We start from the raw sequence: 18,381 nt of genomic DNA on the forward strand, positions 1-18,381 counted from the left end.
TCAGATATTGAGAGGGTAGACAAGTTGATTTTGAAGGTTAAGCTTATTACCAGTGTAAAATATTTTAAAGGGCAACGCAAGCTCTGTGGCAAAAAAAGAAAAAGCTGCGTGCTTTTTAACCCCCTCCACCCCTACTCGGTACTGGCGAAACCACGCAGAGTTTACCGTAAATTTCGCACTTTGCATACATAGGCACACAAATGCCAGCTCACTTGCGTTGCCCTTTAATTTGCTGACGCTTAAGACTTTATTTCCCAAAAATAAGGAAAATTTAATAGGAAACAACGACCTGTTTCGATCAGAAAAGCATTTATTTCAATTGTATCAACTTGGTATGTACATCACAATGTAGATTTTTGAATACATCATTATCTAATATTATGATCATGCTAAGATCTAAGTGTGACTTTTAATATGACGTCTTTTGGTTGCATCAAGGCTGCTGTGTTGAGGAATTCCATGGGGATCTGAAAATGGGCACGCTTGTAAATGATAAATTAACAAAAGAAATATCTCAATCGATAAATACTAGTGAGGTATAATAAACCTTAACTACCGAATTTACCGAGTTTAATATCAAAGGCAAAGTATTAGGGCAATTAATTTTAAACGTGAACTTATTTATACACATCCATGAATGATTGCCTTTGTACGTAGTTGCTGTCATCTAGGAGCAACAAACGCGAGGAGAACGCAGCTAGCCTTTCAACACGCTAAGGCAGTGTTGTGTACAAATTTCATTGGACGAGCCTTTACGCTGAACGTTTTACGGAAAGGGGGTAGAAAATTTGCGAATTTTCCTCTTCCCACGGCAGCAGGCGCTAAAACGTCTAACCAATGGAAATTGTACACAAGAAAATACACGACTTTTGACGGGTTGCTTTCTCCTTGTGTGGGGTGCTTTGTTTGTTGCTCCTAGCTATCATAGAGCCTGAAAACAGCCAATAAAAAATCGATTTCGGTACGGTGCCATCAGTGCTCTTTCGACACAGCCAGGCCGAGCTCTCATTGCTTATTATGTGGATAATCGGTGAGTTGCTTTAATAATTTTCAATCTTTGTGCAACCAAAGCTACAGATTTAATTTTAATGTAATCTAATCATAATTTAATCATACGAGGGTGTCCTAATAATCATTGTAGTGAGCTACCCCTCATCTAACACTACGTATTAAAAAAAAAACTAAAAATTATTAAAAAAAAACACTATTGGGTACAAAACGTGAACATATTTATTTAAAACATTGGACTACTAGTTTTATTACCATTCGGTAACATCAATAGGCGTACTCTGAGTCATGTGAGAGCGTATTCCATTTTTTAATATCTCTGTTGAATAGGTGTCAAAAAAATTAGCAAAATAAGAACTAGGGTAATCGTCTCATTCGAAGAGTGCATTGTTTTATTTATCTACAATTTATTGATATTCTCTTAACATTACAAATGATTTATTTTTTTCAAACATAATTTTATGATTCGTATTGTTTTTGCTTTTGCTGCAACACCGGAAGAGTAAACTTTGTTATTTTTAACGTCGTTTTTATGTTCATTTAAGTGGAAATGAAAATTTCTATTAGTTAAACCTTAGAATACATCGGTGCATGTACACGGTATTTTGAATATCCCATAGTTTTCCGTAATTGGCAGCTTCTCTTTTTAGGACCTAATGCGTTCCAAAAGTTATTGCAGGGCTGGAATACTTGTTTAATAATACAGTTACTTAAGATATGAGTCATCTCATATAGGATATTTGTGTTGCAGTATATTAGGCCACTGCTTTTCACTTTGGAAGTGATTGAGTAATTAGATTTACATCATATTGCCTATCTTTCGCGATGGCTTTGATTAAGTTCATTACTTTTTATAGAGAAATTTGGTCTGAACACCGGGCTCTATATATTTTTGGACAGAATGGATGGTTAGATATGTGTATAATAGCTTTCTATAGGTTTGAGTCTATTTGATCGATTCCCAAATGATCGAACGGGTCCCATTTGATCGAATTTCCATTTGATCTAATTGCATTTGATCGAATGGCATTTGATCGAAAGCTACTGTAGGGTAAAACTACTAGTTTTTGGGAGTAAATCGAAAAGGCAACATCTTTTCAGAATGAGATACAGTAGACTCTATGCATAATAATTATTTCTTTAAACTGTACTAAAGAAAAATAATATACAGAAAAAAACCTGAGCGCAGTGACGTAGAAAACAAAATATTTTCACGGACATAATTAATAGAAAGACCTATTAAAAAAACGAACTCTGTACCTAATTTTTAGCAATAGAAGGGCCGTGAACGTGGTCAGACCCCTCGTATACAACGGTGCATACGCGCGTACATCAACCTAACCTAACCTAACCTACCCTGACCCTATTTATATATATCAAAAACAACGGGCCGTTATCGTCGATGTTATAAAAAAATTCCATCATATAGTGTATAAAGTAAAAAGCTCTTCATCTTTGTGGCTTAATACAGTTAAAGCAATGAATTATTCCATCATAATTCCTTCTGCACTTAAGCAATGAATTATTCCATCATAATTCCTTCTGCACTTAAGCAATGAATTATTCCATCATTAGTCCTTCTGCACTTCATATTGACATTCGGTAAAATAAAAACATACCAACTGGTACTATAAATACTTTTGAATTCTATCAAATAGTATTCGATCATTTGAAGGTTCGATCTTATGAAACAAATGACAAATGGGATTCGATCAAATGGAATTTCGATCAATTGCAACGTATAATGATCGATTGTCGATCACATATTTTTCGATCAAATGGACCAACACCTTTCTATACACTGAGATTGAAGTTTTGGTGGTATTTAAAAGGATATTGTTTTTGACCCGATTCCATGTTTAAACTGTTTGGATTTGTCTAGGGTATCAGGATATTCTAAAAATCTTATAAGATTATAGCTTCTGTAGTTCAATGAGGAAAATGTTATCGATGTATGTTTTCAATTTTTTTTTAGTGCTATAGTTTCTAATTTATTTTAACCGGATGATATAACCGTACGGTAGCAAAACAAGCAGTACAATATTTTAAAGCAACTGTGGGTTCTATCATTACAATCTGTGTTATGATAATGCCCTTGTTATTAGTGATGGCAATGAATCTATCCGATTTTTAGAAAAAAGGATTTTACTGGAGGTTGCGGTGCCATCTATTCATGGCACAGGAAGCTAAAATTCAAAGTAGCGAAACCATTGTAGAGTATTATAACAGTGACGTAGGAACAGGGGGGTACATGGGTACAATGTACCCCTCGAAAAAGGCGCGAAATTGTATTAAAAAGGGGGCGTCAATTTAAACACACAAACTGTACCACCCTTAATCCAAAACGTTCCTACGCGCCTGTATTATAATTAGACAAATTATACAAATTATACTCTACTAAGTGGACTTTATTTTAAAATAAATATCCCATATAAATACGTTGTTAAAAATTACTATAATGAAAGTTATTGTAAAATTTAAAAACGAGCCCATCAACGCGAGGGGTACTTTAGACAATAGCGACATCTCGTTTTTCTTTTAGATAATATTATTATTGGTTATTTGTTACGATTTTACCCAGATTTAGATAGTAAAAAGTCAATTTAGTGCGTGGTTCATCGTGATAAATGACACAGTGTTGAAATATACATCCTTCCCAGTTCCAATTACTTCGCAAACTGACACAGTTAACTCATAGTATTCGCTTATTATCAATCTCTTAACCTTTGTTTCCGGACAAGGACTAAACTTGACTGATCTAAGAACATGCAGCAAACAGATTTTGACTTCCATAATTGCGAGCCTCATGGCGACACAATTACGTGGACCAGCCCCGAATGGTAGATAGGTGTACGGCTTTACTTCATTGTTGTCCTTCGGAATGAACCTGTAAAACATATTTTTTACTTTCCTATAACATCCGTGCATTTTTTTCACTGCCTATTAAATATAAATACTAGATAATCAGGGAATATACATTTTTTGATTTGCAAAATAATCTCTGATAACCCACAAAAAATCTAAATAAAGTTTAAGTGATTAAACAAAGGTTAAAACAAAGAAATACTTTATTGACATGAGTATCGTCTACTGCTTTCCGACGGACTGCTTGTCCCTAGGTACAATAAATATATATATATATATATATATATATATATATATACGTGTTACTGCACACCCGCTAGGTGGTATTAGACTATTAGTGTCTCTATTAATTCTATTTCGAGTGCCGACAATTTATCACTGACAAAAAAGCCTCGTGCTAGACACGCTGTCGGTGCAGTAGGGCGTGTTTTAATATGACTCATGTCTAGAACACGGTTATTAGAGGGCCGGAGAATCATTATAATTTCACTAGTTTCTCAAGATCCAATATCTATAGTTTAGACCGTGCGAATTGCGATTGACTAAGGTATGTTATCAAGAAGTTATCAGTAGGTAGATCAATTTCATAATTATTTCCTATCTTATTAATATAATATTCAATATACCAATTCTACTCAGAACAGATGTTGAGACTGATCGTGAACGTACCTCTCTGGGCGGAACCTTTCAGGTTCGGAGAAATTTTCAGAATCGTGGTGCATGGCGTAGACTGGAATCAGCACAACCATTCCCTTCTTAATTGGGATGCCAGTGTCTCCAAGTATGTAATCTCTGTGGGCCTGTCTCTCAATTCTATTCAAAAAATTATTATTTATTAACAGGCGTGACCAACAAGTTCATGAATAATATGATATGACGTAGGTGGTATGCTGTTTCCGATTTCAAGTTGCACATTAAAAATACCAAAGTTGATTTTATTAAAATTTAAAATATGATAATATTAGTGGTTTATGAAATCTTGACTTAACAATTTGAAATGTTAAAATTCCCAAAGAATTAAACCCGCGTCTAACATCCGTGCCAAAGGTGACTGTAAAATTGTAATGGTAAAAATATTTAAATTATTTTAACTATAAAAATTGGAATTTTTTTAATATTTTCTCAGTTTGTTTACAATAAATTAAATGTAGATTAGATAATTTTCTATTGACGTCCCCTTAAAAGCATTGTAGAGTAAACAGATAAAAAGTCAAAAATAATAAAGGTCATATTTGGAATATTTAGTCAAAAACGGCGGAAGCATCAATCTGATTACTGGAATATCTGGGATTTTTCTTAGGTCATTCAAATATTCATTTGTCAGCTTATTTATTCCAGGTTGTACCGTAGATTTCCTAGATTATTTTTAGTTTCCAAAAGTCTGAAATGTTGGACAGCTATATTTTACCTCATTGCAGGTGGACATAATCGTAAGGTCTCATCAATGGCCGCTTCAATGTATTTGGCCTCAAATATTGCTTCGGAGTCAAGTGTCTCCTAAAGAAACGAACCAGTTTTAAAATCTAAATAGAAAGATTTAAAGAAAAAATTATTATTCTTAATTTTTTACTAACTTATTAGTAAACTTTTAAATACTGGTGTTATCTTAATTCTTTAAAAATAGTCTTATGTCTGAATTTAATTAACTGATTAAGCAGAACATTTTATTAATTGTCAAATATCTTCTTTTGAATGTTGAAATAAACCTCATTGAATGAAAACGCTTTGCGGGATTGCGTTTTCTAAGCAACAAACTGTTTTAAAAACATCCGTTATTGGGTTGCAAACAACAATTTACCCTTAATATTTTAATTAAAGGGCTATTAATGTAATTTAAATGCAGGTATAAAAATATTTAAAAATTTGATTTTATCTGTTTCCATAAACAATTTAGAAAGTTGATAATAGCAAATTCCATAAAACGCCTTTCCAATTCAAACATAGAGTTTGTGCAACCAAGATCGGACAAGCAACAGGCTTCTCTTTTTGCTGTTGTCTGCCAGCCATGTTTGGGTGGTGGGCAAGAATATTTGGCTTAAAGAAGTATAGAGCGTGGTATTTCATGATATAATAAAATTACACAAAGGAGCATTTACTCTCTTTTCCCAAATACGATCAACTTCTTCGAGAACCTTCTCTTGGACGTCGGGGTTCAGTGCCAAGTAATAAGACACCATTGTGAGGGTCGTGGCAGTGCTGTCGTACCCCGCGACGAAGAACAAGATGCACTGTGACAGGGCTTCCTCCTTTGTTAGGGCTGTTGAGTTGAAGATGCCAGATAAGAAAATGACACGAAGGAATCGATGAGAAGGTAGGTTAACCCAAATCTCAATGTATAGCTTACGTTTTCGTTTAATTTGGTCAACTTTTTCTATACTCGTCTTGGCACCTTCCTCTTGAATGGAATGATCCGCAGCTTTTTCGTTACTTCGTTCATCTACATTTTGACTGTCTATCATCATTTGAAGAAAATCGGGTCTCACCTTGATTTACACGTAGAATTTTTTTTTAAATTCAAAGTTTTAAACCATACATTTTGTAAGCTAATTTTTTGTTGCTGAACTAGTCATTATAAAATTTAATAAACGCAAATGAAAATTTTAGAATATAGAACTGCTTAGGAATAATAATCAGCTAGGCTATTACCCAAAACACACTCAGATGGTCTGGCCGGGTTACAATGCGTACGAGGTGGAAAGCACTTCATGCTACGCGAGCCTACAGCTCCCTATACTAGCTATTACCGTTAACCCTAACGAGTTTTAAGGAAAGTAGAACCGAAGAACTCGGTGTGAAAACCCTTTAGCTAGTGGGGGGACAACTTGCAAACAGAAGGAGGTGCTCTGAGTATTTACCAAGTGCCGCAAGTGGGGATCAAACCTGGCTCTTTTTGCTGCGAGGTGAAAGTGCTAACTACTTAACTAGTAACCCCAACAGCGTCATAACCCAAATTTTGAGAATGCGCTTGGTGCCGTAATATTTTTTGAGTTAAATAAACTGTCTACGTAATGACTATCTAGTAAATCTTACTTCTTTATTCTCCTGCCGTCTGTTTATTATGGAATTGGTGGTGTCTTTAAAGAACTGTACCGAGTCCAAAGGAAAAAACGATACACCCAAAATATTTGCCAATTTTGGAAATAAAACTGAAAAAACCGAGGCAGTTATTGTCACTCGATTAATTGTTATTAATTAATATCATAATTACGAACATGCCACAATTAACCTGAGGTTCACTTCAGCTCCGAAGAATTTGCTGGCGTGGGCGACGAATTTGTTATTTGGATCATTGTGAGAATCCAGTCTAGTTCCAAATGCAATGTTCGCAATGACGTCCAACGTAAAGTTGCCGTATAATCTGTTAATATTTCAATTTGGTCTTAAATAATGATAACTTTGAAAAATTTTGCAGTTTGATTGTAAGGACAAACGAAACTCTTTTAAAAGAAAATTAATTATATTTTTACTTTTTACCGTTGACCACTTTTCCGTCTTCGGCATATTTGACAAAATTGTTCGTTGAAATCGAGGCACAGTCAGAAATAACTGGAATCATCTAGAACAAACTCTTCCAATTACTAATTACCGAGAATGTATTTAGATTAACAGAGAACACGCAGACACCGCCATGTTTGCCTCGTGATTTACGGAAGAAAAACCACGCCCTCCGTCTTCCCTCTCACAATTGGGTGCTTGTTCGTGGCGTCGTAGGCGTACGTCGTAACTAAGCCCCGCCTTTAAACGGCCGCTATGACATTATTTCACGTGACAGATCACGATTCAAAACGCAATGCGATCCTACGAACTAAGCACGTTTTTCCCAATAGGTTGCAATAGTGGTCGGGTGTTAGCACTATTGGACCGGTTTTTCGTATCTATCATTATTTGGCCAATGGTCCCTATAAGCAAACGGCTAGGTTTTTTGCGGCTTTACTTCTAACCGAGCGAGGTTTTTAAAACTGTCTTGACAGGTCAAAGTAGTAACGGATTCTCTTTCTTCTATCCGTAATTCCAGATTTTATAACGTTGGTTCAATGATTCGCACTATGTCGCAATGACAAATCCGCGGGAGTAAATTTCCGTTTTTCCAATATACACAGCAGCATAACACACGAAAAGAGACAGTAGCGTAGCAGGAGGTATACAATGGTAAAGAGTCAGAACTTTAAATACCTTAATTTCTTAACTATTTACAATGATAAATACATTTTATTCAGTTCAGATTTCGGTTTGGAAAACCCTTAAGCCGCGTTCACACTTGGCCTTAATATCGATTCAAAACGTTTCGATGGAGTTGTGTGAACCATGCCGTTTTAAATCGATTCAAACCGTTTTGTACCGCTTTCGTGTGAACGTTGCTTTAGTTGGCTGAGACTGGATAATTTTCAAGTAAAACAAGTAGTCCCGTTGAACGCGCTCGAAAACTATTTGTTTCAACTGTAACGCAATAATTTATAATAATAAAATCTTTACGCTCTTAAGTTTTCCAGAGGAGAAAGCCGGTGTGATGGTGTTGCGAATATTTTTCCACTTGTCGCCAGTTACGGATATAACCATATTGTCCACCATTGGAATTCCAGATATGAATTCCTGAATTTGGTATTAACACATTAAATTATTGCGTAAGCAGTGACCTAACACCTCGTATTAACTGCGATGATGGTAAGCGTAATTTCATAAATAATAGTATTCTTAAAAATGAGGGAAGTAATTGTGGTAGACAATGGTTTAATTTCAAATCCCCATTTCACACTTCGCCAAATATGCTCGGAGTTTTTACACATAGTCTTTGTTGAATGAATCATCTTTTACTAAGGTAGTTTTTTACCCTAAGATTCAATGAACAATTTCCCTAGCGGTAAAAACTAAAAATTGATTTAACCACCATCAAATTGACAGAGAAGAGCAGTAAGAAAAGCTCTGACACACTTACACCGTGAACAATTTACAAACATAAATATAAATCTGAGTAAACCCTACACTTCATAAGTCGGTAGCAGTGGCCGAACCACCGTCATTGTCACTATTTCAGAACGGAAACTAAACCAGATGTTCGGGAAGAACGGCACTTCAATAGACGATTCAATAAAACATCTTCAATGAAATCGCCAAGAAGTAATATTTCCGAGAGCCAGGAACTGCAAGTTACGTTTATAAAATAGTTGTTGAAATAATGGAAACTTTTAACATGTACGATATTCAACAAGTGTTTCCTTTTAACCAGATATCGTGTATTAACATATTAAGGCTTAGAAAAAACCCGACGTTTTGTTTACAGTTGTAAAGTTTCCATTATTTCAACCAGCACTATATAAACATTAACTTGCAAGTCCTGGTTCTCGGAAATACTACTTCATGGCGATTGCCTTGAAGACGACAGCTTCATCGTAGCGAGGCGATCTAAGTACGTTCTATATTCATGGTTGTATAGGAATACATTCATGCTAACACTTAAACTCGCGCATTAAAAATAAGTTGAACTTTACCCTTCTGCTTGAAAAGACATTGAAATCTTTGACGAAAACGAGTTTCAGTAATTCGGGCTCGGAAACATATAAGAACGGTTCCAATCCAGCGTACGCTCTATCAGATTTCGATATTAAAATTTATTTATAAATTTAACTATTTTCATGTGTGAACATTGCACTTACCCAAAGACTTTTCCGTTTTTCTGGTATAATTCTTGATCGATTCCATGAAGAGACTGAAAAAAGTGTCTTTAAGTAAGGTGGTCGTTCTTCTGTTTCCAAGCAAGGGGTTCCGTCTTACCTTTCTTTTGAAGATATTGATGAATATTTCAAGTAAGGGAATTGAGTTCACATATCGCACATTTTTATCTACCCAATAATGGTTGTTATTGAAATATACCCTGTGAATTAATTATTAAATAAAATGTATTCATATTTTTAATAAGTATTATTTTAATTAGTTTAATTATTATTATTTACTAGAGCTTAGAGCTCGAAATTATCAATAATATACCTACAAATTTTTCGATTATCTACAGATGACTTTGAATACTTTATCTGATTTAAATGATTTAATTTTAACTGATTAGTTGATTATAAATGTTCTAAATAACTACACATCGCAGTAAACTGGATAGTAATAGATAGGAATACTTTTATCATATGTAACATAATTACTCATAAGTATGCCCTTATATAACATCTCTGTATTAAAAATTTCAATGAGAACTTGTTTCACAGCCACCAAAGAAATCACGAATCAGCTACGCGCAAAACCGGCTTTCACTTCCTTCCCTCCCCGCCAGACCTGGTTTTAATGACGAAAAAGCCGTCATCGATTGGAAAGTGACGTCAAAGACGTCATATCCTGTGAACAAGGTCTCATTGAGTAGACGTTCCTTTTGCCACACTTATGAGTAATTATGTTATATATTTATTGATAGATGATGGATGGTGGATGAAAAGGTATGTGATAGACTAGACAATTTTAAGTGGAGAAATGTCACTGAATGGTTTTAATCATAAGAGGGAAGACATACTCTATTATCTTATCTTTCTATTGACGTAATCTCAAATATCTTTGTTATAAATGAAATTCATTAAGTACATAAGTCTAAATTATATCTACTATTTAACTTTTGAAATGTCTTAGCAACAATAACCTTTTCTAAAACTGAATTAATTTACTTAAACTAAATAAACAAGTTTTGGAAACGGTGTCATCTTCGCAACTACGATAAATGTAATTCCCAATAGACGCTTAAATAAAACCTGTTCAGCGATTAGCCTAATTGAAGTATCCAGGACATACTTGTAAAAGCGTTATATTTTAAAGCGGGCGCTAAAGGGCTCGTTCAATTACACACGCACCTCCTGAAAGAAAAAAATGCGCGCACGCTATCAACCTTAGCCTTACAAATAAAACGAACAAAAACACGTGACTATTTTATTCAGTGACTCGCGCATACGCGTAGGGGAGGAAATAACACGAGAGCAGCATTTATTGAAACGATATCGACCAAAATTATATCGAACCAAACAATATCGAACTGCAGACTTGATGAAAGAAAATGGTTTACTAATTAGTATTGATTTAAAATTTTTATGGTGATAAACCATACATCGTAAATCACTTGAAACCTTGCCAGACCATTTTTACTAAAATTTAACTATAAAGCACCGATGCATTAGTGTAAATATGAGTATAAGCATATAATATAACTCTAATGTTAAAAGTATTCATAACATTATGTTATTTGCTTTTTCTAAAAAAAATCACTCGATCGGGAAAATATAGTTTTTATATAAATTAATAACACCAACGAAGAATAAATTTAAAAAAATTTTCATCGACAGATGTAAAAATATTTGAATGAATAAATATTTATTTACTCTTTGTAAAATATCAAATTCCTTTCATAACATGGCGGAAACCATAAATATGGTTTCACGAGTGTCATACTTAAAATAAATTTGCTATTGTCAAAAAACATATTACATGTTACAAGTTTCGCATAAAAATAAAAATTATATAAAAAAATTAAATAAAACGACAGGATGAATAATGTTTAAGATATTTTCAATATATAAAGCTAAAATATAACTGCATTTGCAAGAAGGAATTGAGTTTTAAATTATTTCGCACCATCATCCGAGATCAAATTCTAATCCAGTGAGCTATTAGTAACTTTTTAAATTTCTTCAAATTTGTTTAGGGTTTAGCTTTATTATCCCTTTTCATTATGGACTTATCTACTTATTCACCAATTTTTCATCCTGTACAATGCAGTCCATAGGTGGTTCCTTTTAACTTAACATTACGTATAGAATAATCTCCACCACTCTCCCCCTATTCGGCTTTCCGTTGCTATATGCAACTCGTTTTGAAATTTTTAATATTTAGGCTTAGTTTCTCTATTCGGTGTTATAGTCGCAAGCCAGTTTTCCCGCACGGTACTGACGAGTCCCAAATAGGACGAAACCGGTCTACCGTTGGATTTTCTGGCTATTTTATTTTATTTTATTTAATTTAATTATTCACTCGAAGATCTATTTGGTCCGAGTTTCGCGTTTTCATCCGCTCGAAGACCTATCGGTACGAGCTATTAGTAAGTTTTTAAATTTCTTCAAATTTGTTTAGGGTTTAGCTTTATTATCCCTTTTCATTATGGACTTATCTACTTATTCACCAATTTTTCATCAGTGAAATGTACCTCGAGCCTGCGAAGATGCATGTTTAATTTTAGTGGCCTATATGGATTCTTCACTCGGAATGAATATACATTATTAACTTCTGGTATAACTTACCACATTGATTACGCGTTCAGTTACATTACCTTTTAAACTATTATTTTGAAGTCGAATTTAAAGTTAAAGCAAGTGGCGGCTCGACGTGTTGTAGCTATTTTTTCAATAGATGTCGCTAGCGTCGAAATCATAAAGGCGGTACTTAACGGTACCTTTCGCGTTGATTGGATCGTTTGTAAATTGCATGGTCAATAACCTAATTTACAGCAATTATAAATAATAGTCTTACATATATAATTTAGGTAAATTTCCACTAAATAGAGTTGTCTAAATAGTATTATATTTAGACAACTCTATTTAGCGGAAATTAACCTAAATTATATATGTAAGACTATTATTTATAATGGCTCTCTGACCACGTTATCATTCAGTTATTTTTAATTTTAGCATCCTTTGCCATAAATAAATGGCACCACGCTCTAAAGTTAAGTCTCGATTTTCGAAGAATCTAATAGAATAACAGGGGCCTTTTCATAAATAATAAATAAAGATTTGTTTCATAATTTCTTTAAAATACCAAAACGAGTAGCTCAGACTCAGAATTATTTGGATAAGTAGAAATTATATTATAATTACAATTGTAATAACGGTTTTTTCAAATTTGACAGCGTGAAATTGTATACGTGTAAAATAAAAAAGTTCACTTACCAATATGCTAAAAAGGAAGCTAGTAGGATTAGAAACAAGGCGGCCAACACCTCGAAAACCAAAATAGCCAACATTGTCAGATTCCAGAAGCGCACAACGCGACTATGTCACTCGTTATCGAGCTGAGAATAATATAAAATTTGACGTACAGCGCACAAATCCAGAGTTCACTGTCATATCAAGTTTTTTCAATGTCGTTTAAAAAGTCTCAACCAATAATTATATCTTAAGGTTGATGTTTATATCTTTGTTCCGACTAAAATAAAACTACATCGCGCTTATGTGGTTTGAAAGCCTAGCTTCGAAAATAAATTTCTAATCTTTTGAAACTATACGACCTTGCCATACACAACACGTACCTTTTAAGTGCGGCGCTTCATAGATGGCGCCAGAAATATACCACGATTCAGGGACAACTTTCATTAATTTCGTTTTGGTTGACCCCAAGATCAAATATAGAATGGATTTTGAATATCGACAACTGCCATTTTAAGATTGAGATTAATTAAAATTTAGAAATAAAATAAGTATTAATTAAAAATTAATTGCATTGCATTATATTACACTACATAATATATCCTCATATTATATTATCTTAATAAATATATTTATAATAAATTAAACTAAATACATAAATTGAACTTAATACAGAAATTAAAACGTATACATAAATTAATCTTAATACATAAATTAAACTTTATACATAAATTAATCTGAATACATAAATTAAACTTCATACATAAATTAAACTTAATACATTAATTAATAATAAATTAGTCTAAATAAACAAATTAATAATAAATTAATCTAAATAAACAAATTAATAATAAATTAATATAAATAAACAAATTAATAATAAATTAATCTAAATAAACAAATTAATAATAAATTAATCTAAATAAACATATTAATAATAAATTAATCTAAATAAACAAATTAATAATAAATTAATCTAAATAAACAAATTAATAATCAATTAATCTAAATAAACAAATTAATAATAAATTAATCTAAAACAAAATAATAAATTAATCTAAATAAACAAATTAATAATCAATTAATCTAAATAAACAAATTAATAATAAATTAATCTAAAACAAAATAATAAATTAATATAAATAAACAAATTAATAATAAATTAATCTAAATAAAAAATTAATAATAAATTAATCTAAATAAACAAATTAATAATAAATTAACTTAAACAAACAAATAATTAATAAATTAATATAAATAAACAAATTAATAATAAATTAATCTAAATAAACAAATTAATAATAAATTAATCTAAATAAACAAATTAATAATAAATTAACTTCAATAAACAAATTAATAATAAATTAACTTCAATAAACAAATTAATAATAAATTAACTTAAATAACTAAAATAATAATAAATTAACCAACTAAAATGAATATTGCCTCCTGTGTATAGAAAATCTGATCTCTTATAGCTGTATTTATATCTGTGCACTATACACCCTGATTTTGCAAATTGTAACCATTAATTATCTCACTCCTGTAACCCTTTGTTTTTATGATTGCTACATTGATTGGCACTGCCTGTGCATCTCCCTGTAGGTACTTCGGTACAGTTGATTTGCACACTAAATACAACATTTAATTTAATTTTATTTTATTTAATTTAAATAAACAAATTAATAATAAATTAACTTAAAATAAAAGATTCCGATTGCACGAATATTGAACTAAACTATATTTTGTCTTTTGCCAACTTGTTTATTTCGGGAGCCGTTTTCTCTCCCTCGTTCATCATTTAAGCCGAAGTGGGCCGTGAATGTTGCGCGTTCGAATTAGGCCAATTTAAAGATTGAGAGGCAGGGTTCACTGTGCTAGACGTTGAAACGGATACTTAAGAACTGTTTGAATAAGTGCCAGAGAGGTTTTGGGAAACGGGTATTAGTTCGCCTGTAACGTTTCAAAAGACGACAGCGCACTCTCTCGATACGGATTAAAAACTCGCTTAGCTTCGCGCTGTATTGTATTATTTGTCTGCGTTAAATACTTATTAAATGTACATAGTTTGAACACAAGAAACACATGGATTGTCCATGTTTTTAGTATTTTTATGAATATATTTTACAAGAAATCCATACTTCTATTTGGAATGCTTATCCTGGCGTATCGCGTATGGTAAGATCACTCTGACGGCTTTGGACCCGCCTGCGTGATAAAATATTCACACTCACGTTTTTGTTTGTTAAGTTAATATAGTGACGTCAAAAAAAAACAGTTAGCTACTCTGCCGCGATAAGCATTCCAAGTAGAGGTATGAATTCCTGATTTAAACCATAAATATCCAACTCTATCAGTATCAACGGTATACTCTGAGAACGTGGGGCGGAGCCTATTTTCGCGCCCTACGAGTGATTAACTTTTTTAAGCCAATAAGAACGGATTCGCAAATGATGTCACTATAGCGCAAGATAGTTCATGAGAGCAGAATCACCGTGAAATGACTTATCACGGACGGTTTCTTAAAAATAAGGTTTAAAGTTATAAATATTTCTAGAATAAAATTACAAATTGAAGGAATGTAGCTCCGATCTTTTGACAGCGATTCTATCGAGTGCTTATGAGGTTTTTAAACATTGAAACATACAAATATCACAGAAAAACTAATCCTCGTGGATACTTGGAAGAAAACCTGAATCTGTGTTTCCTATATTATTATTATTAAATAATAAATGATGTTATAATTTATTATAATAACAACTTTTCTAATAATATTATTAAATAAATACATTAATATATTTAATTAAATAAAATACTGCAAAAAGGAAACCTAACCATACCGCGCCATTTTAGGAACTAAACTGCTTATAAATAACAGCCGAGTTCTATTGCGATACGTCACTATAATTTGGCTCCGGAGGTGACTAAGGGTATTCCAGTTGAGTATTCAGGGGTTAAATAGATTATTGATATTTTTTAAACATTTTAAAATACATATTTTTTATGCTGTAACTTAAAATTGCAATTTATAATGAAAGGAATTGCAAGTGTAAGTTTCGTTCCATGTGCACTTACTTTCGATAAAATAAATTTAAAATATCAATTTATGTTTTAAATTATTTTCCTGGGTTTAATTTCAGAATTGTGATATTTATTGGAGCGTTGTTTTATTTCAATATTTACATGAGCACTTTCTTTCAATAAATGCATTTCAAGTTATTTTGAAGTATTGCTCTACAACTTTCTTCAAATTTAAAAGTTTTTCGGAAATTTTAAGCATTTTATATAAGGCTGTGCGAGTAGTGGTTTTAGGCAATCGAGTTGGGTATCGAGTATTCAGTTCTTTTCCCCATTAGGGGGGGGGCGCTAGATTACTAGAAATTTGACGGGCGTAGCACTTTGAAAATGCGTTATTCGGCTGAGAAAAATAGTGCTGCTGAAATTATATTCCTTGCATAGTTTTACCGAACACGTTTTTACCAAGGCGTAGTTGCAATTTACCAAGTAACCAAACACGTTTTTACCAAGGCTTAGTGTATTATTTAATATTATAAGTACTGAAAATTTTTAAAACTAATTGAAATGGAAACTAGGGAAATTGTCTGGGAAATCATATTGAAAGATTATGAGAAGGATGATTTCTTTACAACTGATGAAACTGGATTAAGAAAACAGGAAATAAATTGCATGATAGAGTTCTCAGTATAACTTAAGGCACTGAACACCAGTTTAACGAACATCTTTAAGTTTTGCAAAAGCATTGTACTGCGTTGGATTATTGGTCAACTTCACCCTACTTTTCTTTCCCGACATTTTAAAATTTATTTCACGTAAAAGTATAATAAAAATCGATTATAACGTAATAAGCCTATGTTTGGAAACTCGTTGACTAAAGCAGACGAAGTTTCGTGAATTCGGCTGAATTAATAATAGGGTCGCTAGTGTCGCGATACTATTTTTTCCCCAAAAAAAGATTTGAATTCTAACAATATGATTGGCTCGCTAGTATGGGGCGTAAGAGGGAGGTTGGTGAAGTTGGAAGTTTTCAGGAAACCTGTGGTGGAAGCTAGGGGAGAGCTCAAGAGGCAGACTCTTTTTCTTCTATGTCTCTTGGCTTTATTTATGTTGTTTCCACAGCCTAATACAGCACAATACATCCCAGGCATTTTCGCTTTCCATAAGGGTAAATCCTAAACATAATAATAAATTTCATTAATTAAAAATGAGTCAATTCATAAGAAAAACCTCTTATTTTATCTAAAATGTTATAAAGGGCTTTATATTTTTAATAACATAACAGACTTTATATTTTTAATAACTAAACAGGCTTTATATTTTTAATAACTAAACAGGCTTTATATTTTTAATAACTAAACAGGCTTTATATTTTTAATAACTAAACAGGCTTTATATTTTAAATAACTAAAAATAATCAAATTTAAAAACTTACTTCTTATCAAAGAGAGCCAAAGGCTTAGGTCATGGCGATATTGGCGATAATAACGCACGAGGCGCGACCTGCCTTCTTCTGTTTACTTCGCAGCCTAACTTGCAGCTGGAGATAAATTCCGATAATTTTTTCTCTCATTCGAGCGAGCGAGAGGGGCTAGTTACGCACGCGACTCGGTACGAACGTCGCCTCTTGTTGCGCCCACATATGACGTCAAAACCGGGGGACGAACTGTCTTCCCACCCAACTAAAATTTCTAGTGTATCTCGCTCGGGGCCCCCTGTGAATGCTCCAACCTAATAGTGCGGCTGAGCAGCAGTTCTACCAACCTTGCCCTATAACAAGTTATTTTCGTTGGGTTGAAACTTCAAAGGTAAAATCATTTATTGAATTTTATAGATAAAAACCATGAACAAAACTCATCTATTTACAGGGGCGTAGGAACGTTCTAGAAGTTGGAGGGGGCAAAGATAAACGAAATGGGGTCTGGAGAATTGTTTTTAATTTTTAATGGAGTAGCTTCTCCGAATGCATGTGTACTTGTTACAACTATATATATTGGCGGGAAAAGACTGAAATTTAAACACAGTTGAGGTTCTATAAGCTTTATATGCTTTTAAAATGAGAATTTGAGTCTTTTGAAGATTTCAACTGACCAAAGGTTGGAGGGGGCAATAACATTAGCTGCCCCTCCCAGCAAAATTCTAGGGAGGGGAGGTTCTATAAGCTTTATATGCTTTTAAAATGAGAATTTGAGTCTTTTGAAGATTTCAACTGACCAAAGGTTGGAGGGGGCAATAACATTAGCTGCCCCTCCCAGCAAAATTCTAGGGAGGGTCATTGCCCCCCTGCCCCTCCCGGTTCCTTCGCCCCTGTCTATTTAATTTGGTTAAATTGACCTGGAATGCAATTATCGTGAAAACTTTAAAATCTTCATTTAGAATTTTACTCTTACAATAAGTCCTTCAGTTTCGAAATTAAAAATTCTAAATGGTTTCATCTATTTGATTTTTTAATAAATAGCAGTTACAGAATTTTGATATTTACGCTGTTTTCCCTACATCTGATGGACGTGTTGGAAATTAAAAAACCAAAACTAACATTTAAGCTATATTTTTCTTTTAAAACTATTTTGTTTTGCGGACCTCCTAACGGAAT

At 33.0% G+C, this 18,381-nt stretch overlaps 1 protein-coding gene across 1 annotated transcript; it reads right to left on the reverse strand.

The window, feature by feature from the left end:
* Positions 1-303: 303 nt before the first annotated feature.
* On the reverse strand, positions 304-13,020 carry LOC149955608 (cytochrome P450 3A21-like). The gene is made up of 14 exons (XM_090165334.1): positions 12,798-13,020; positions 9,643-9,742; positions 9,525-9,577; positions 9,360-9,456; positions 8,347-8,463; positions 7,341-7,429; positions 7,086-7,231; positions 6,904-7,019; positions 6,218-6,356; positions 5,970-6,130; positions 5,282-5,370; positions 4,543-4,686; positions 3,733-3,895; positions 304-467 (listed from the first exon to the last, which is right to left on the reverse strand). The coding sequence occupies exons 1-14, from the start codon at positions 12,869-12,871 to the stop codon at positions 390-392; spliced, it is 1,566 nt and encodes a 521-aa protein (XP_090021460.1). The 5' UTR covers positions 12,872-13,020; the 3' UTR covers positions 304-389.
* Between the last annotated feature and the right edge of the window lie 5,361 nt (positions 13,021-18,381).

Source organism: Leiobunum rupestre, chromosome 2 (genome assembly GCF_980474605.1).
Source record: "Leiobunum rupestre chromosome 2, qqLeiRupe1.1.hap1, whole genome shotgun sequence".
NCBI lineage: Eukaryota > Metazoa > Arthropoda > Arachnida > Opiliones > Sclerosomatidae > Leiobunum > Leiobunum rupestre.